Genomic DNA, 22531 nt, shown 5'->3' on the forward strand with positions numbered 1-22531 from the left:
TCACAGTCACCGGTCTTCACCCCTGCCTTTGAGCAGTCATCCACTACCTTTCATGCCAGAGGTAGAGGCTCGTCCAGGGGTGCAAGCAGAGACGCCTCTCGTCGTCCCTCCAGAGGTAGAGGAGGAAAGGGAGCTAGCGGCCGAGGCAACAAGTCCTCGGGACACCAGAAGCAATGAAGTGCTTCCGGTGGGAGGAAGACTCCGCCAATTCCAGGATCGTTGGACCTTCGATCCTTGGGCACACAGCATCATCAAGAACGGTCTAGGCTGGAGTTGGGTGCAACCACCCCCAATCTTCCAGCGGTTCTTTCAACCATCAACCCCCATTCTGGAAGAATATGTTCTAGACCTCTTGAACAAGAAGGTGATAAGGAAGGTAAAGTCCACCAGGTTCCAAGGGAGACTGTTTTGCGTTCCCAAGAAGGACTCAGACAAGCTCAGAGTCATTCTGGACTTATCCCCCCTCAACAAGTTCATAGAGAACAACAAATTCAAGATGCTGACGCTTCAACAAATAAGGACCCTTCTGCCTCAGGGTTCCTACACGGTCTCTATAGACCTGGCGGATGCCTATTGGCACATTCCAATGAACCATCACGCTTCCTCCTACCTAGGATTTCGACTCCAAAGGAAAAGCTACGCCTTCAGGGCCATGCCATTCGGCCTCAATGTGGCCCCTCGGATCTTCACAAAGCTGGCGGATGCCATAGTACAACAGCTCCGCCTAAGAAACGTCCAGGTGATGGCCTACCTCGACGACTGGCTAGTCTGGGCTCCCTCGCCCGAAGAGTGTACAAAGTCTTGCGACGAAGTTACCCAGTACCTAGAACACCTGGGATTCAAGATCAACGAGAAGAAATCTCGCCTCTCTCCGGCTCAGAAGTTTCAGTGGTTGGGAATCCACTGGAATCTTCAGTCACACCGCCTTTCCATCCCCCAGAAGAAAAGGAAGGAAATAGCAGGGTCTGTCAAGCGACTACTGAAATCCAAACGCATTTCAAGACGACAGCAGGAACGAGTTCTAGGCTCTCTACAATTCGCCTCAGTGACAAACCCAGTGCTTCGTGCACAGCTAAAGGATGCCGCGGGAGTCTGGAGACGATCGGCATCCATCGCTCGAAGAGACCTCAAGAGACGGCTTCCAAACAGACTTCGACGCCTCCTAAAGCCGTGGTCGGAAGCAATGGCCCTGAAAAGGTCCATTCCTCTCCAACACCCTCCTCCATCACTCAACATCCACACGGATGCCTCACTGGAGGGCTGGGGAGGTCACTCCCACCTGAAACAAGCTCAAGGGACCTGGTCTCCACTATTCAAGACGTTCCACATAAACATCTTGGAGGCCATGGCGGTCCTTCTTACTCTGAAGAAGTTATCCCCGCCACCCTCGATCCACATCCGTCTAACCCTAGACAACTCGGTGGTAGTTCGTTGTCTCAATCGACAGGGCTCAAGATCGCCCCAGATAAATCAGGTGCTTCTCCCAATCTTCCGTCTGGCGGAGAAGAAGAAGTGGCACCTGTCTGCAGTTCACCTACAAGGATTCCGCAACGTGACAGCGGATGCTCTATCTCGGACAAACCCGATAGAGTCGGAATGGTCTCTAGACGCAAGATCATTCTCCTTCATCTCCAATCAAGTCCCAGAACTTCAGATAGATCTCTTTGCAACGAGCGACAACAATCAACTTCCTCGGTACGTAGCCCCGTACGAGGACCCCAAAGCAGAAGCGGTGGACGCCATGTCACTGGACTGGAACAGATGGTCGAAGATATACCTGTTCCCTCCCACCAACCTTCTGTTGAAAGTCCTCTCCAAACTGAGAACCTTCAAAGGGACAGCGGCCCTAGTGGCTCCCAAGTGGCCCCGGAGCAACTGGTACCCCCTGGTCCTGGAGCTGCAGCCCAAGCTGATCCCTCTCCCGGGCCCAGTTCTCTCTCAACAAGTACAGAAGTCGACTGTCTTCGCTTCATCATCGAAAATCAAGGACCTTCATCTCATGATTTTCTCTCCCTTGCCGCAAAGAAGAGGTTTGGGATCTCGAAGAAAAGTCTAGACTTCCTAGAGGAATACAAGACCGAATCCACGAGACGGCAATACGAATCATCCTGGAGGAAATGGGTCTCCTTTGTTAAAGCAAAAAATCCTAAAGAAATCACCATTGATTTCTGTATGTCCTTCTTCATTCACCTTCATGGACAAGGATTAGCAGCCAATACGATCTCAACTTGCAAATCGGCTTTGACTAGACCAATTCTATATGCTTTCCAAATTGATCTGTCCAACGACATCTTTAACAAACTGCCGAAAGCATGTGCTCGCCTACGCCCAGCACCCCCTCCGAAACCGATCTCCTGGTCACTAGACAAGGTGCTCCATTTCGCCTCCAACTTGGACAATGATTCATGCCCCCTCAAGGATCTGACTCAGAAAGTTATATTTTTATTTGCTCTCGCCTCGGGAGCTCGAGTCAGCGAAATAGTGGCATTATCAAGAGAAGAGGGACACATCCTGTTTGCTGATTCAGGAGAAGTGACCCTCTCCCCCGATCCGACGTTTCTCGCCAAAAATGAATTACCCACCAAAAGATGGGGCCCTTGGAGAATATGCCCCCTGAAGGAGGATGTCTCTCTATGTCCAGTAGAGAGTCTCAAGGTCTATCTTCGCAGAACTTCAAACTTTGGTGGAGGCCAACTCTTCAAAGGAGAAACATCGGGCAGCGACCTGTCACTGAAACAATTAAGAGCGAAAATCACCTACTTCATTCGCAGAGCGGATCCGAACAGTACACCCGCTGGTCATGATCCTAGAAAAGTGGCATCTTCTCTGAACTTCTTTCAGAGCATGGACTTCGAGAGCCTTAAGAACTTTACGGGCTGGAAGTCCTCGCGAGTTTTCTTTAAACATTATGCGAAACAAGTGCACGAAATCAAACATTTTGTGGTAGCCGCAGGTAGTGTTATGAAACCTGCACCTGACTCTGCGTAGAACAGTGAGTTACTTGGGACTCTAACTCTTCGGGTGCCTATGTTGACCCTCGAGTGATTCATAGTGATGTCTAAAAACACTTAGTGCTTTTATAACTGTTCTTATCCCAGGTGGAATGTCATAGTGTTACACAAGTGCCGCATGCCTTGAGCATGATGTGTTATTTAAAGACTTGCGTTCCTCGAGAACGAGTACCTACTAATCCTGAAATTCCTTTTCAGATTCAAGAGCAAGCCTTTATTTCTATGTACATTATTATTACTGTAAATGAACTTTACTTTTTGCTGTAAATTATTTATTTTCTGCATTGTGAAATAAAATTTCTATTTTATTACTTGTGCGTCTCTTTCAGCTCCTACTTACTATGAAATACATACTGTCATAGTTTTATTTATTCCTCCTTTCTTATGGTCATGAAGAATTTAAGATGTCTATTCTTAAATTATATTCACCTTGTCTCAGTAAGGTTCCTACTCGAATACTTACTTCTGATAATCAGGAGATGAACCCTACACACAGTGCCCAACCACCACTGGCCTACTCAGAATGTTCCTATACAAATATCAAACATTCTGCTTCATCTCTAAGCTCTTAGAAAGCTCTTCTGTCAAGATGAATAGCCCTTCAATACCACTTTGACGTCGGCATAGCCCATGGGAACTTCCTACCAATGGGGGGCAGGATACTTCGTTCCTATGGTTCTTACCTAAGATTACTTTGCTATTTTGTCAATGCCTAGGCACTTAACTCTGGGGGAAAATCTACCACGATACATTGATTCTCTGGTACTCTTCCATCAGGACGCCATGGCTTGAGCCCAAAAAACGGATTTTGAGCGAAGCGAAAAATCTATTTTTGGGTGAGATAGCCATGGCGTCCTGATGGACCCTCCCTACTACTTCGTCAGTTTGTTCCCACCCTACACAATTGTATCATGGTGATGGGCAGCAACTGGCGCCAGGATAAAGACGCTCGTGACGTCATTAGAGCAATGGCGTCCGTTTGTTTACGTCTCGAGTATCAGTAGTAGCCACGAGTGAGATTAGCTGTGGAACGGCTCCCAGCTATTCTCAGCCCTTACACACCGAAGCGTTAACCCTGTTCGGGGTGGAGATAGCTATGTGGCACGACCAGACATGCGTGTCCCCTGTTGTATTACGATGTCTTAAAGGGAAACCTTTGAGATACTCGCTCCAGAAGTTAGAATTCTGTGATAACCTGTGGTTAAATTCTCTGGGAATATCTTAGTAGTCTTATACCCAAGGAAGCTACCAAACAGGAACCTTCCATCAGGACGCCATGGCTATCTCACCCAAAAATAGATTTTTCGCTTCGCTCAAAATCCGTTTATTTGAACAATAAAATACAGTTAAAAATATGCACAAGTTGAAGAAGATGAGTTGTTTATGCAAGATAGCAAAATGTACCTTTCTATAATAAGGTTAACTATAATAATAGTACAGCACATCGGTACTGTATATTTCGTATATGTTCAGTATTGTACTGTATGTATTATCCATTTATTTTTGCATTATGTTCTAATAACTACATTTACAGGTATTAACAGTTACGTTATGTACAGTATATTGAATGATTCAAATGTATTTGACAGTATTTCACTGCTGTTATAGCTTTATTATAGAATTTAATGTAGCGTTTTTGTATGACTTGGAGCAAATTAGGCGATTTACATGTAAAATGAGACTCATCACACGAAAAAATAACAACACGAAAGCCACTCAGGAACCAATTAATTTCGTATCAAGAGGCATTACTGTATTACACATTCTATTCAAAACTTCCGTTCATAATCGACAGTACTTAGAAATCAACAAAACGTGATTATTATTTATTCTTATTATTACTAGCTAAGCTACAACCCTAGCCGGAAAAGCAGGATGCTATAAGCCCAAAGGCACCAACAGGGAAAAATAGCCTAGTGAGGAAAGGAAATACTGTAAGGATTCAAATAAACAGGCATAAAAGTTTGCACAAATGCTATGCTGTACTTACCAAAGAAGAAGCAGAATGAGATTCTGCATTGTGAGATGCTTCAGCATGAGATACAGTTCGACTAGCAATGGCATAGATCAGACCAATCAAGAGAGCAAAACCCAGCATCCAGAGCACGACTCGCTGCAACCGGTGCAGCTGTTTCCAACGCTGAGGAAAGAAAAATCAACATTAATATCTTTAATACTAATAAAACAGAACCAACATCACAGTACAGTACTAGATGACAAAATATATTAATATAAACAATTCCACAAACACCTTCACAGTAGTATTTAAATTTATATGAAGAGTAAACAAATTTAGAAACTTTTTCATTTCCAGCGCACTGTTCACCTATTAACATGCTTTTTTCCCATTTGTATGGGGTAAGCACGGTTGCCTTCTTTTAGAAAGACTTTGCTTTGGTTTTTTGGGTAGCCGGTAGACCCGATCAGCTGCCCTGCCTGACACTGCTTAGACCCCGGTAGTGTATGTTAAGTCACCAGCGTTTTTCGTCCCAGCAGCGAGGGATCCTGGCGCGGTTTTAGGTAGACAGTTTGAGACATGTAAGGTCTCTGTTATGCTTTGGAAGGTGTTGAAATGGCTTTGTTTGCGAGTGTATTAGCCTGTAACAACCATTTGCAAAAAGCAACCTACCTGTCAATTACATAAATAATCCTGAGGTGTCTACACGGATAGTACAGTGTCCGCCTCTCTGACTGGTCGGACGTGGATTGACTCCGCGGCACAGACTTATACGAAGTCCGAGCTGGCTGATATAACCAACTCGGATGTCGAGGCTCTTTCCAGTGCACTAAACCACACTTTATAAAATCTTAATTTCTCAAAACTCTTATGTGCCATGAAATATTCCAAAACAGTCATTACCATTAGTTAACTAAGTGAATGAGACCCCTTTACCATACCAATATCTCTAACAATCAATGATGATCATTCACTTCCATGGTTTTTTTGCACATCGTTATGAAATCAGAGATCATTGTCAGCTCAACCATTTAGAAAAGGCTAAATAGAGAATAAACAATGGCTTTTTAAATGCTGCCTAGTGATTCCTTATTAGCATCGACAGATTTGCTCAGGTGGATAATAAAGACAACTCAGTGACTGGTCATAAGAAAATTTGAATCATCTGTAGTAATTCCCAGGTTATTTTTACTTAATCGTTATAACTATTCAGGAATGAAAACTTGAGGAAATTATCTGAAAATCTGGCTAAATTCACTAGAAAAACGGATATACTGTACAGTAACTAGATCTGCTACTATTAAATTAGCCTCCATAAACTCCGACTGTAAAGGGTCAAATAGATGTCAGAACCACGGTTAAGGAACAATACACACAGAGGCAACATTGTAATCACTTAAACTATGCCACAAGGAAACATGATCAGTGAAAAATCATATCTTCAGTGAGAACAAAATCCTCTAAGGAATACTTTTTGACAAATAAATTAACCGAGTCTTATTCTTAATAGCTAGGACATGAGAATCTGGTTAAGGAATATCTTTTGACAAATAAATTAACTGAATCTTATTCTTAATAGCTAGGACATAGAATCTGGTTAAAATACTATCTTCTGTTTCTTAATTGTTAAATTTAGCACTAAAACATTCTTACAGAATCATACCATGGTTCAGCAACTTAACCGTAGATTAGTGACCACTCTAATCATTTGATTACCACCATTTTCTCCCCCTTCTATCAAAACTAAAACATTTAAAACTTTCACATACTAAACTCTTAAATCATCCATAACTTTCCTTTAAGATAACCTAAATGGCATCTCTGAAGGACTCTGAAGAATACTTTGTCATTTCTTTTCAAATCTCTATGGAATTTAGTAGGTACTGTCGCAGTTAGTATTAGAGCCATATGAAGGTTAGTTTCCCAAACTACTCTCTAGCGTTTTATCAAACAGCTTCCAGTTGTTAATGGTTCAATATCTACTACCTGCCCTATAATTCTTATCTAATATTTTCTACCACTTTAATCATGGTGCTTACTGATTATTAAATTCTTCCAAGTTCTTTCACTTTCACTTAACCATCAGCTGACATTCACACTCAATGTCAAAGGGCCCATTCACATTAATGCTTATCTTGGAAGCTTATTTGAATGGAAATTCATGGCTTAATATCCTCAATACTATAATGAAATTTCTCTATGTTTTTCACCTTAACTTCTATGGAATGCTTTCATTATCCATAGAATTTTTATGTCTGTCATCACCTTGGGCATTCATGCTACTTCAAACTTGTCTTGGTGAGATCTATATTTCTATTTCTCCCCAAAAATTAAGAGCAATGTTTTAATGGTCTAAGTACTTTTCTTAATTTTTGTTATCATGCCATCTCTTTGGCATTACTAATCCTGTTTTGTAATATTTTTATCCTAATTTGAACTCCTAGTCTTTTGGCTCCCATCAATGACCCCAGTATACTGTTAATTCTCTATATCTTTCAGAAGTTCTACAGGTGTTTCTATCATTGTTCCAATGAGTTCAAAGGGCAAGTTTTTTTATCTAATCAGTCAGCCACATGACACCTGTTAGTCAACTTCTTTCATTATTTGCAGGTTATTCCATTATCAGCTATCCTTGGATAGTTTTAACGGACACAATCTTAGTGTAAACTACCAAGATTTGGAATTTACTACCAGCTTCTGTATTTTTTGTTGTACTTTTAATGGTTTAGATTTCAGTGCCCAGATATTAATTACTTTTCCAACCAAGACTGGGTTAGATACTTTTTACTATCAAACTGCAAACTGGTTGCAGAGGTAGAATGCTACAAGCCCAATTGCCCTCATTAAAAAAGTAACTCATAAAAATTCATAAATATGGAAGAACAGAAAAAATTATGAGTTAAATAAAAATAAGATAAGCAACTAAATAAAACATGATAGAACAGATTATGAAACGATATGCAATGAGCCTGCTGAACAACAAATAAAAAACGCATCAACACCAACTTTGAACTTCTGAAGTTTAACTGATTCAACTACACAGCATTGGGAGACCTTTCTCGAACCTCTAGAAAACTTAGTAAAAATTAAGACTGTTGGAATCAACTGATTGTAAGGTACTGTGTAGTGTTTTGTATAATCTGATATCTGAATGCAAATTGGGGTTAAAATTATGTAAAATGTTATAAAGCAAGCACATTGAGCCAATTGAACTCTAGCGGCAAGCATATATATATATATATATATATATATACATACATATATATACATATATACATATACATATATATATATACATATATATATATACATATATATATATATATATATATATATATATATATATATATATATATATATATATATACTGTATATGGCGATGCTCAGCTCTCCTCGTCTCTCAGGTAGGGGGGAGTGTGTGTGTGCTCTTTTATCTAAATCTTCAGCCATCATTTTTGACGTGTCGCGTACACTACTTATAACTAAATAATGGCAATTGTTAGACATGCGCAAGGCCTTATCTTTATACAGCAATTTGTTCATAGCCACAATTTAAGGAACCTGAAATCACCATTAATACAAGAGGACTTTTCTCATCATCTTCCTGTATCTCGGACATGACGATGAAGAGTCACGCGAAAAGTTAAATGTCTTCCAAATATATTAATTGATATAAAAATAAAAAGATTATACGTATGCAACAAATCATCTCTAATTAGTCTATATGCAAAAGGAGAAAATGTTATATGACCTCCCACGAAAGGTTTGGTATACGGTAAACAAAAGAACATATAGCAATAAATACAATAACTAGGATAATTATATACACAGGGTAATAATAATAGGTACAGCAATATTCTCTAGCAAGGGTAATGGAAGGTTGTAAATGCCAACACTCCTTAGGAAACTCGTCAAGATAAAATTAAAGAATCTACAAATGCTGGAACTAGAATGAATTCTTACTAACAGGATCAGTGGATAATTAACATGTAACTAATAAAGGCAGCTCTCAATTACAAGTATACCATTATGATCCCTGGGTCTAAAACTAGGATACACATTTAAATAACTCAAAATAGGATTTTGGTTTTCTAGACTGGCATGAAAAGGGAAGGAGAAAACTATACCACCAATAGACGAACTAAAGAAATGGAGAATTTATATTAATTAAACCACTGACGAAATTGAGAATATGTATCTAAAAAACCACTGAAGAAATGGAGAATTTATATTAATTAAACCACTGACGAAATTGAGAATATGTATCTAAAAAACCACTGAAGAAATGGAGAATTTATATTAATTAAACCACTGACGAAATTGAGAATATGTATCTAAAAAACCACTGAAGAAATGGAGAATTTATATTAATTAAACCACTGACGAAATTGAGAATATGTATCTAAAAAACCACTGAAGAAATGGAGAATTTATATTAATTAAACCACTGACGAAATTGAGAATATGTATCTAAAAAACCACTGAAGAAATGGAGAATTTATATTAATTAAACCACTGACGAAATTGAGAATATGTATCTAAAAAACCACTGAAGAAATGGAGAATTTATATTAATTAAACCACTGACGAAATTGAGAATATGTATCTAAAAAACCACTGAAGAAATGAAGAATTTATATTAATTAAACCACTGACGAAATGGAGAATATGTATCTAAAAAACCACTGAAGAAATGGAGAATTTATATCAATTAAACCACTGAAGAAATGGAGAATTTATATCAATTAAACCACTGAAGAAATTGAGAATATATATCTATAAAACCACTGAAGAAATGGAGAATTTATATCAATTAAACCACTGAAGAAATGGAGAATTTATATCAATTAAACCACTGAAGAAATGGAGAATTTATATCAATTAAACCACTGAAGAAATTGAGAATATATATCTATAAAACCACTGAAGAAATGGAGAATTTATATCAATTAAACCACTGAAGAAATGGAGAATTTATATCAATTAAACCACTGAAGAAATGGAGAATTTATATCAATTAAACCACTGAAGAAATGGAGAATTTATATAAATTAAACCACTGAAGAAATGGAGAATTTATATCAATTAAACCAATGAAGAAATGGAGAATTTATATCAATTAAACCACTGAAGAAATGGAGAATTTATATCAATTAAACCACTGAAGAAATGGAGAATTTATATCAATTAAACCACTGAAGAAATTGAGAATATATATCTATAAAACCACTGAAGAAATGGAGAATTTATATCAATTAAACCACTGAAGAAATGGAGAATTTATATCAATTAAACCACTGAAGAAATGGAGAATTTATATCAATTAAACCAATGAAGAAATGGAGAATTTATATCAATTAAACCACTGAAGAAATGGAGAATTTATATCAATCAAACCACTGAAGAAATGGAGAATTTATATCAATTAAACCAATGAAGAAATTGAGAATTTGCATCTATAATATCACTAAAGGAATGGAGAATTTATAACCATAAAGTCAATAAACGGAATTGAGACTTTATATTAATAAAAGCACTTAAAAAAAGTGGAGAATTTATATCAATAAAACCACGGAAGAAATTAAGAATTTGTATTGATAAAACCACTAATGAAATAGATAATTTATATAAATAAAATCATCAATAACAGCACTAAAGAAATGGAGAGTTCATCTCAATAAAGCCACTAAAGGAAAGGAAAATTTATATTAATAAAAGCACTAAAGAAATTAAGAATTTACATCAAGAACAACACTAAATAAATAAAAGATTTAATATCAATAAAACCACTAAAAATGGAGAAATTATATCAACAAAAGCACTAAAGAAATGGAAAATTTATATCTTGAATAGGAGCTTTGGAAGAAAAGGGAGGACTCAAACCACTTGAGGATAGAACATAAAAATTAATAAATAAAACTTGCATTTAGGCAAATAAGGCAGCAGATGTCAGGACACATACACTGTAAAAAAAGAGAAAAAAACAGCAAAGACATCACAAGCAAGCAATAACTAAACTTGTATCCTTAGTGCTTGTAACACAATCAAATAAAAAACTTGTATAAATATACACTCTGAATAATAATACATTAAATAAATATATTAAGCACAAAGGGAATGGAAAAGCGGAATGTATTGTTGTTTACAAAAACATATAAATTAATTCAGATTATCCATGTCAGGGTTCGATAATTGCAAATTGAGTGTTGGCAAGTAAAATTGTTTATACCATCTGATGTGAAAGGTGTGATTGTTTTACGTTACAAATAGCTTTCAATTAAAAAAAGGACTATATAGGTGTGTGTGTGTAGTAAATTTCTTTTAATGAGGCGCATATGCACAGACTCGCAGGGGTGCCCTTTAAGCTCGGAAAAGTTTCCTGATCGCTGATTGGTTAGAGTTCTCTTGTCCGACCAATAAGCGGTCAGGAAACTTTTTCGAACTAAAAGGCCACCACTGTGAGTCTGCAAATCTGCCTCGCTAAAATAAAATGACCATAGTACACTGTTTGTGTATACAGTACATACTGTGTGTGCATATATATATATATATATATATATATATATATGTGTGTGTGTGTGTGTGTGTGTGTGTATGTGTGTGTATCTGTGTGTGAGCGCGAGCGAGCATGTAAAACTCACAGGAACACACGATGCCCATATGCAATATCCCCAAAAGGTAAAATTGAAATATGAAGTAAATCTACGTTTCATCTTCTGTTTGCCTTACTCTACTGCATGCATTCATGCACGTGTATGTATGTATATAAGTATGTGTACATTATATATATATATATATATATATATATATATATATATATATATATATATATATATATATATATATATATATATAATAAAATCAAATGTGGGATCTTTTCATCTTCTGGAACAAGAATGCTCAAGAATATTTATAGTACGTATTCTCGGCAAATATTAAAAAATGAGGTTGAAAGCCCCCATGCCCTATCAAGTCCCTGGCTACGACCATACACAGTAGACTAACAGCCAGGTACATAACAACCGACTTGTGTAGAATAAGTAACACGAGGTTATGATCAACAACATTACTGTTGGTTATCATTGAGTCTTTTATTCTTTGAAGATTCTTCCCAACACACAAGATAAGTCATCATTTTATCATTAGTTTGTGATTTGTTCATGACAACTCTGTGGGAACGGAAGTAGAGTCGACCATATTAGGCTAACCTGCTCCACAAAACATTGAATTGCTTTTAAAAACGATTTCTTGGATTTGACGATAAATACAAAACACAGCAGACGTGAGAGAGAGAGAGAGAGAGAGAGAGAGAGAGAGAGAGAGAGTCAAATTACTAAAGTGTGAGGAACAAATATTTCCTTTTCTTCTTACTGAATACAGAATTCATAGACTGACACACTTTTGAGAGAGAGAGAGAGAGAGAGAGAGAGAGAGAGAGAGAGAGAGAGAGAGAGAGAGAGAGACTCCGTTACCAAACTGTAAGAAATAAAAATCTTTACTCCAAAGAAATTGGACGGCCCTGAAAACCAGTATTCCATACCAATCAATTGCTAATAAAGTCTCTCGCCAGTGTGGACAGACAATCCAATAAACGATAACTTCAGCAAGAATCAGATTTTATGGATTAGCTTTCGTGAATGTCTCTCACTCGCTACACACTTGTCACAACCTCAACAAGACTGACAGACAAGGCCGAGGCCTTTGTGCTCATCACAGATGTTCAATCACATGTGTAGTAAGTTGCAATACCTAACCATTTGTTTTTTTGTACGATACAAGTATGTGTCTTGGTTTGAATGCTTCTTAAAAAAGGACAAATGTGTAAATACTCTGGCCGAATTATTACTGAAAATATTGGCGCAAAAGGATTTTTTACATTGAATTAACTAATTTAATCCTATGTGTAACATGATTCAGTAGCGTAGCCAGTAGATTTATTTAGCACGGTAAAACGATACATAACGCTAGGGTTTTTACACACACAAGAGAGAGAGAGAGAGAGAGAGAGAGAGAGAGAGAGAGAGAGAGAGAGAGAGAGAGAATGGCCCACTGATAAAGAGTACGCTCCACTAAGTACACCCAGTTCCGACGAGTGCAACCATCAACCCTGTTACCTTCGCTGCACTTGAACTAAATTTTAAAACCTTATAAAAGTCCATGATAAACATAAAGCTCACAAATGACGCAAACCAGTTTAGTTTGTTTTATTGGCATTGCTGCCATCATAAACCATCACTCGGCAAATTACTTATAATGTTTACAATGCAGTTTATAGTTTCTTGATTATAAAACTGCATTCATACTGTCAGTGCGCAGATCATGACTAATTTATTTCCCACGATTTTTTTTTTTAAAAGACGTTCGTCGAGCAAAACTATTTCCATTAAAGTTGTCAAAAGCAAAATATCACTATTTAACGACGATATTTTTTTTTATTTCTAATTGAAGGTGTAATAATTTATAATACAATCAGCATGGCCTGTAATCAATTTCAAGTTACAGTAACTAAGTTTCCATGACCACCAGTAACATCAATATAAAAGTATTTCACATTTAAAAACCCTAATTCATGTCATAGTTTTCAGTTTCTAACTAAGAACTTAAATCATAAAAAAATCGTATCTATGATCAGTAGTCACGACTACTCTATTCTCACATCCAATATTATGTAACGTCTAAGATTCAACATATGTTCAGTTATCTTCGAATTATAGCGTTAAGAACGAAATCCTGAGTGGGTTCTTTCGTGTTGTGGTTATCATCACATTTTTCCTCAGATTTTGCAATCCTCTTTGTTGAATCAGTGGAATTTCAGAAGTTGAAACTTGCTGCAAATGCTTTTCTGTTGATCAGGTTGACAATTCTCTTTTCATAGTATATGTCAGATCTATTTGAATATTGATACTGATCTTACAATATTCTACAATTTCTATTCATTACTTCTCATATATATATATATATATATATATGTATATATATATATATATATATATAAAATACATATATATACATATATATATTATATATACATATATATATTATATATATACATATATATATATATATATATAATATATATACACATATATATATATATATATATAAATATATATATATATATATATATAGTTTACTTATTTATTTTCTTACCCCACAGGGCTAATTCCCTGTTGGGCTTATAACATTCTACTTTTCAAACTAGGATTGTAGCATGGCTGATAATAATAATAATAATAATAATAATAATAATAATAATAATAATAATAATAATAATAATAATAATAATAATAATAAAGGCACTCCTTCTTAATATATCAATATCTGTAATAAAAATCAAGTTAGCCCATGGCATCTGTCACGAATGTCAAACGTGTCCCTTCTTTTTTTAACATAAATTGATCACCATTACCATAAGCATCTTTTCAAATTTCAGGATCAAATTTTAGAATATAGAGTCTCGGTGGCTTGAAGGACTACATTATAACTCCAATCTTCTAACTGCATTATAACTCCAATCTTCTCATTGCATTATACCTTCAATCTTCTAACTGCATTTTAACTCTAGTTTTCTAACTGCCTTTAACTCCAATCTTCTAACTGCATTACAACTCCAATCTTCTAACTGCATTTAACCCATTCTTCTCCCTGCATTATACCTTCAATCTTCTAACTGCATTATAACTCCAGTCTTCTAACTGCCTTTAACTCCAATCTTCTAACTGCATTTAACCCATTCTTCTCACTGCATCATACCTTCAATCTTCAAACTGGCTTTAACTCCAATCTTCTAAATACATTATAGCTTCAATCTTCCAACTGCATTTTAACTCCAGTCTTCTAACTGCATTATAACTTCAGTCTTATAACTGCATTATAAAATCAATCTTCTAACCAGCGTAGGTTCAAATACCACCAGAATAGAAGAATTTAGTCTTTCGTTCCCCATCGCATTTTCATCATATTAGAAGGTATAATAAATATTAAGAAATAGAGGTAGGGCGGTTATGTATTACATCAACATCTTTAAACCACGAATGAATTTAAAACTACAATTTGTTTATGTATAAAAAAAATCCTTTTAGAAGAAATATCTCAGTCTTTTATGACCAAAATGATGAGGGGATAAGTTATAGATAATTAATAACAGTTGTCAAAGGACCAGATGATTTCTAGATTGATACGATGGAACACCTGTTTCCAATGGCCATATCACTGTAGGGTGTACCAAGTCCAATATCCACATCAGGTCCTTTTATAAACTTGAACACTTTATGATGAACCTCCCTTTAGCAAAACCACACACTGTCATAAGACCATCTTTCTTAAGAGGCATCTATTGTTATCTTATTCTTCAACACTTTCGCGCTTTTGTGTTTATGTTCATGCACTGATTTAATTCTATTTACTTCTACTTCACTAATTTGTCACTCCCAACTATTGACATTTTCTGTACAAGGGCACACTCTCTCTTAACTAGTTAATAGATTTAATAAACTAAGTGGAAATTAATATGACAGATATTTCATATAGTATGCACGACATGTTTCACAATCAGGGTTCGAACTCACATCAAAATTGGGCCAATGTCCATCAAAAGACTATCATGAATTTTATCTAGTTATTATACTTGTAGTGGCTGACCATTTAGATCCGATATACTATATATATATATATATATATATATATAAGCTTGCATGTGTTTGAGTGTGTAAAATGGGAATGCTGATAGCAAACTATAAAAAGAAAGTTAAATGTTTTGCGATGAATCACTGACATAGTATATATGGGGTTAGAGGACTAAATAGGTGACATTGGGAGATATGTGCAAACATTAAAAATATTGGCATAAGTGAAAGAATAGTTCATTGTTTGAAGATGTTCTGACCATGAGAAGAGAATAGAGAATGACGTGTCATCAACGTAGATGGATTCAGAAGTCTTGGGAAGGATACGGAAGAGGATTATTGGGAGTGAAAGAGGCATTAGAATGCAAGGATGTTAATATCCATGATGTGGATAAGGGTCCAAGATAGTGGCGAAATTGAGTAGCGAGTTGCAAAGGGTTAAACACATGACCAATGAGCCTACTGCGTACACATATGAAACAGCTTATGTCGTAGCGTTTCCCTGAGCAGGAAAAGGTAATTCATGATTTGGACAAAGACGGTTTGAAGGTTTAAAGGCATTCATGAATGACAGAGGCAAGGGACAGTGACATTGCCCTAGAGACTGACCATATATACATATGATCAGCGCCCAAGCTCACTCTCTACCCAAGCTAGGACCAAATAGGCCAGGCAATGGCTGCTGATGACTCAGCTGATAGACCTATAGGCTCCCCCAAACCCTCATCCTTAGCTCACAAGGATGGTGAGGTTGCAGCGACCAAAGGAACTAACGAGTTTGAGTGGGACTCGAACCCTTGTCTGGCGTTCACCAGTCAGGGACGTTACCACGTCGACCAATTCCTGTTAGGCGCAAAGAGAACACTCATACGCGCGCGTGCACACACACACACATACATATATATATATATATATATATATTGCTTTTTGGTCACATTCAACAGCATTGTCATACATATAACTACTCGGTCTCTCCACACCCCTCGGGTAGGTGGAAAAAGGAGTAGTCATACCTTGATGAGAGGGGGGGGGTACCCCGATAATTAAAGGGAAGGGGTGAATATGTGTGTTTGCGTGTGTACGCATATCTAAATATTTGCCCGTCATTATCAATCACGCCACCAGACAAGAAGAGAAATCGGAATCCAGTTGCCAACTACATTTCAGGATTTACCTGGCGAGACCACTGCATGACTGTCTCGCTGGCATGTAAGAATACTTGTCTCACCAGATAATTCCTGAAATACAGTTAATACTTAGGTGCTGACTGCTTTTAGTGTCTCAGGTGGTTTGATTCATAGCTACCTTGCCTTTAATTTTAAGAGATAAGGGTTCGATCTTATTGTGAGGTAGAAATTTTTTTGTATTTGAACACCATATTTTACTGATCTTCATATATAAATAAATAAATATATATATATATATATATATATTATATATATATATATATATATATATATACACATATCTTTATATATATATATATATATATATATATATATATATATATATATATATATATATATTACTTGCCAATCCACAGCCTTAGTTGGAAAAGAAGGATGCTATAAGCCATATGTCTCCAACAGGGAAAATAGCCCAGTGAGGAAAGGAAATAAGTAAACTACAAGAGAAGTAATTAATTAAAATAAATCTTTCATATATAAACTATGAAGACTTTAAAAAACAAAAGGAAGAGAAATGAGATAGAATAGTGTGCCGGAATGTACCCTCAAGCAAGATAACTCTAACCCAAGACAGTGGAGGACCATGGTATGGAGGCAAGGGCTTGTGTACTCTTTACAGGTACACGGTGGTGGTTGGAATTCTACTCACTAAGAGGCAGTCCTAGATTAAACAAATAGGCAGTAACTGTTGTAATATTCTTTTCCCTGGAGCCACCCTTTCTTAGGTGAGACGACTGCATACGAACGAGATCAGTTTACACATATCAGCGGTAACTGGGTCTTGTTCCGCAACAAAAAATACCAAAAATTTACAATTCTTGTCAAATATATTTCCCATTTGAAACTGCACTCGCATTACATTAGACTGGAAAACCAAATAAAAAAATCGGATATTTCACGTAAGAACAAAATCAATCTGGTTTGAATTTCTATTGAAAATATGTCCTTAATTTGTTTCAACGTGTATTTCAATTTCCATAATTTGTTTCAACGTATTTCAATTTCCATAATTTGTTTCAACATGTATTTCAATTTCCATAATTTTTTTTCAACATGCGTTTCAATTTCCCTTCGTTCTATATTCCTATTTACATTCCGAGAGCTGTAAGTGGACATTAAACATGACCCTTGAAAACACCACTTCTTAGTAAGTTTCTTATTATAAATTGTGTCTATTTAACAGTTGATTTTCTCGCAAATATGAATAAAATACAAACGAACAATGAGTCGAGATCGGGGGCGCATGAGAACTGAGGTATCCATCTATCAAGAAGCGAAGGTATTCCTAAAACGCGAAAGATAAACAAACGCCGTCTCGAGGGGCGACCGAGCAGCCAGCGCCCCCTTGATAAGACTAGTGGATCGCCAGACAAGGCATATGTTGTTTTGGGAGCAACTGAAGCAGTTAAAAAATACCTCCATGTGATTTGTGAATCGTTTTCTAACCATTAACAACTGCTACTCAAGTTTCAACTCCTTGGTAAGAAGCTCTGCGTACCACCACAACACCAGTCAGACTGGCGAGAGAAATTTACTACTACTAGAGATTGGGGTGGGACTAGGACGATTCGACTGGCACAGACAGAGGATCATATAGCCACTGCACTGAGACACACATTCTCTCTCTCTCTCTCTCTCTCTCTCTCTCTCTCTCTCTCTCCTCCAACGTGCAAGTTTTACTCGTGAGTCCACAAGAGTGGTGGCAAACATAAGGTACCAAGACGACCAAAGGTTTTAAAAATCCAGAGAGAGAGAGAGAGAGAGAGAGAGAGAGAGAGAGGGTGATTAATTGCGAATACAGTCCACATGCAATTAGGTAGTACTAAAATAAATGCAACCATTATTTACTAGTTAATGAACGACAAGAATCCATAAAATCATGTGTTTAGCTATTGATAATGTTTAATAACAACAGCAGTGGTATCAAGAAAGTTGCCTGTTAGTTTTAAAAGCACATCTAAGCCAGTGTGTGTTAATCATGCACATGCTTGGTTAATATGCCCTAAGTATAAACAAAACAAAAAATGTCCAATGGGAAATGAGAAATAGTAAAAGATAATAATGGCCCCAAAGATACTGATATCCAAACCCTTGAAATGCGCAATGATTTGTATACCGCAATAAATGAGACCTAATATAAATGATTGATCGATCTCTTTAGTATGGTGTCAAGGAACTGAGAAGTCTGTAAAAGGAGGACCTGTTGTAGAGCAAGGGGGGATTGATAAGCCGTCAATCTTTTGCAGCAGCAGCAGCAAAAAAAAAAAAAAAAAAAATCCCCAGAGGTTCTTCCTGTACATTGCCCAGTCCTCTGTACAGCCTCTCTCTCTCTCTCTCTCTCTCTCTCTCTCTCTCTCTCTCACATACGGATGCGTAAATACCCAAGATGGACCTCTTTAGATCTTGATAAAATACATTATTCGCAAACTTTTTCTGAACATTTGCCAGTAATCGGGGATGCAGAAATGTATGCAGATTTCGTTTTCATGAATCTGAAAATAAAAATAAAAATATTTATGCTTCTCTGCTATTCAACCGGCCTACCAATACGCTCGGGTTCTATTCTTTTCAAATGGCTAATGCTGTCTATAAATTATTAAGTTTTCATTTCAGATAAGACATTTTTCGTTGCAGTCACCTCTATCGTTTATGTTAGCTACTGAGCCTCGTTGGAGTCCAGCGCTTCTCGTACAGTTGGCTTCATTAATTCCAGTACACTTCACGGAAAGCTAGAGACATGTGTGTGCCCGAATTAATGAAGCCAACTGTACCCCGCAATGAAGGTTATATACACTTCCACTACGGAAATTAGCTTATTTTTCTTCCTTTTATTTTATTAAGCTTTTATAGTTTATATCGTAGATATTTATTTTAATGTTGTTAGTTTTTAAAATATTTTATTTTTCCTTGTTTCCTTTCCTCACGGGGCTATTTTCTCTGTTGGAGCCCCTGGGCTTATAGCATCCTGCTTTTCCAACCGGGATTGTAGCTTAGCAGGTAATAATAATAATGATAATAATAATAATAATAATAATAATAAACTTTTCTTTCTTCCAAACATTGTCTGCATATATCGAGGGCAATTATCTACTAGACCTTGCTTGGTATAATCATCTCTACCTACGTGTAAGTGGTTCGCATCATCTATCGATAGTTTTATTATTTTCTATATATTCCACCAGGATAACCTACGAGTTGCCAGGCCAAAACTTATGAAAATTGACGGTCATCGAATCGCTCTCTCTAGTAATTACTTATGTTTTACAGGCTAACTTTATAATTCTCTTCCTTTCATTCTATTATTATTTATTCATTTGTCAGGGTCATATACCACTTGAATCCATCCCAGGAAACATCACTTAATCTGGATTTCTGACGCAATATCTGACACAATCTCATATCACTTCCTTCACTCATTCTCTTATTAAATCTTGGTTACATTTATTATAGTTCCCGTCCAAACGGATTATACAATAACACAGATTCAATTAAACCAGATAAATAAAATGCGAATGAAAGGTTTAAAGGTTACTCATGAATGGCCGAGGCAAGGGACGGTGACAATACCCTAGATACTGACCATACAAATGATCAACGTCAACGTCCCCTCTCAAACAAAGCTAGGACCATGGAGGGCCAGGCAATGGCTGCTGTTGACTCAGCAGGTAGATCTATAGGCTCCCCCAAACGCCCTCCCAACCCAGTATCTTTATCTCAAAAACTGCCGAGCTTGAGTGTCTCGAACACCAATCCAGCCGATCTCCAGACAGAAACGTTACCAATAGGTAAAATTAAGATATATCGAAAGCAAGTATAATTATAAGGAAGACAATACTAAACATGAATATAGATTTTAAGTCCAAAGGATTTTGACGACGGATTCCAATGCTGAAAATAACAAAAAATACTTTTCAATCTTTAATTATGCAAAGTTGAATACAATTTTACCCCGACAATGACAATGAAATTAAAAGAATATTATAGCAATAATAAAGGAATTGTAAACTTATGATTCAATACGTGATGATTATATTCCAAGAATTAAAAAAAAAAAATCTTATAGACAAAATATGATGTTAATTAAGGGATTAAGAAAGTAAAAAAATAATGGTTATATCAATCTAAATCATATCAATTGATTCTGATAATAAAGGGGAAATTACAAACTTCAACAAGAATAAGGTGAAGAAAACAAAATGAATGGCTTGATATAAAGTAATTTGAACAACAAACAATGCAGCTGGATAACCTGATAAAAATTACTTCAAATAAAGAATGTAAGTGGAGAACCTGATGAAAATTACTTTAGAAAAGAATGTAAGTGGATAACCTGATAAAATTACTTTAAATAAACAATGTAAGTAAATAACCTGATAAAAATTGCTTTGGATAAACAATGTAAGTAGATAACCTGATAAAAATTACTTTGGATAAAGAATGCTAGTGGATAACCTGATGAAAATTACTTTAGATAACAAAGAATGCCTGACAAAAATGACAACAAAGAACATTCTCACTTAAGGCAAACGACAGGGATCACATAAGTCAAGATGAGAATGAGCCAAAACGACAATTGAAATTAAATATTACAAAAATACAAAAAGATTCAGAAACAGGACTGTGAAATACAAAAAGATTCAGTAACAGGACTGTGAAATACAAAAAGATTCAGTAACAGGACTGTGAAATACAAAAAGATTCAGTAACAGGACTGAGACAGAACCAGATCGGAGTATAGTGGCGTGTAAAGTCAATACAGAATAATCCATACGTAACGCTCAGCTTATCAATATGAAAGCAAGTTCATGCGTAACTTAAAAACTCATTTTTATGAGCATGCATCAAGATATGAAGCATGCTTGCACGAAAAGCATTGCAGCTGGCGACGCTACTGCAAAGGCCCTAAAACAACTTAATCGATATGATGGTGTTTAGAGATAACAGAAGAATTAAGATTAAGAGAACTTTGATATATATTATAAGTGGGTATGTATGTTAGATCTGTATTTGATTTACACATTATGCTACGAAAATAAAAACATCGGACTTAAAAAGTCAATGCAAAACCTGTGATTTTAGTGTTCCAATGAAACTCAAGATTATCAACGATATATCGAAAGCCATTCGATATACATGACCATTGTCATTGCAACGCCAGACTATGAATAAAAACGCAATCGCCTCAAAGCTATCGTGATCCAAAATAAAAAAATTTTCAACAAGACTTGTATTTTTAGTTTTTGGCAAAATATAAAATGGAGGTTAATATCAAAAGGCTAATATTTATATATTTCTTTGTACAGATAACAAATGTACGCTCGAGTTACTTTTCTAGGAAAGTTCTCAGTCTAAGGCTGAATTTTTTATATATGATAAATCTAATTTGAGGACTTGTCGAGGATGCTTTAGTATATGATAGAAGAGAGATCATAAAAGTTTATTTCAAGACGCGCGTGGAAGGACATGCCTAAAGGCTTTGTCCTACAGTAGAATACCTACAGCTGATGATGATAATATATTATTATTATTATTATTATTACTATTGTTATTGTTATTATTGTTATTATTATTATTATTATTATTATTATTGTTGTTGTTGTTATTATTAATATCATTATTATTACTTACTAAGCTACAACCCTATTTGGAAAAGCAGGATGCTATAAGCCCAGGGTCTCCAACAGGGAAAATAGCCCAGGGAGGAAAGGAAACAAGAAAAAATAAAATATTTCAAGAACAGTAACAAAATTA

General features: G+C 36.1%; 2 protein-coding genes across 9 annotated transcripts in view; one reads left to right on the forward strand and one right to left on the reverse strand.

The window, feature by feature from the left end:
- Dcps (Decapping enzyme, scavenger) overlaps window positions 1-22531 on the forward strand; it is a 178582-nt gene that overhangs the window by 93158 nt on the left and 62893 nt on the right. The gene's annotated exons all lie outside the window — the stretch shown is intronic.
- The window catches only part of alpha-Man-Ib (alpha-Mannosidase class I b), a 99854-nt gene that overhangs the window by 66032 nt on the left and 11291 nt on the right, over window positions 1-22531 (reverse strand). Inside the window, exons 1-2 of one of the 8 annotated variants that reach the window (XM_068361198.1) lie at window positions 18227-18366; window positions 5002-5151 (exon numbers count right to left, since the gene is read on the reverse strand). In XM_068361198.1, the coding sequence (XP_068217299.1) occupies window positions 5002-5151; window positions 18227-18229 (153 nt within the window). In that variant the 5' untranslated portion in view covers window positions 18230-18366. Of the gene's footprint in view, window positions 1-5001; window positions 5152-10892; window positions 10946-12508; window positions 12639-17429; window positions 17450-18001; window positions 18059-18196; window positions 18367-22531 lie in introns of those variants that run through there. The other 7 variants (XM_068361197.1, XM_068361201.1, XM_068361193.1 and 4 more) reach the window with 7 other exon arrangements.

The sequence above is a fragment of the Palaemon carinicauda genome, chromosome 37 (assembly GCF_036898095.1).
Source record: "Palaemon carinicauda isolate YSFRI2023 chromosome 37, ASM3689809v2, whole genome shotgun sequence".
NCBI classification, from domain to species: domain Eukaryota; kingdom Metazoa; phylum Arthropoda; class Malacostraca; order Decapoda; family Palaemonidae; genus Palaemon; species Palaemon carinicauda.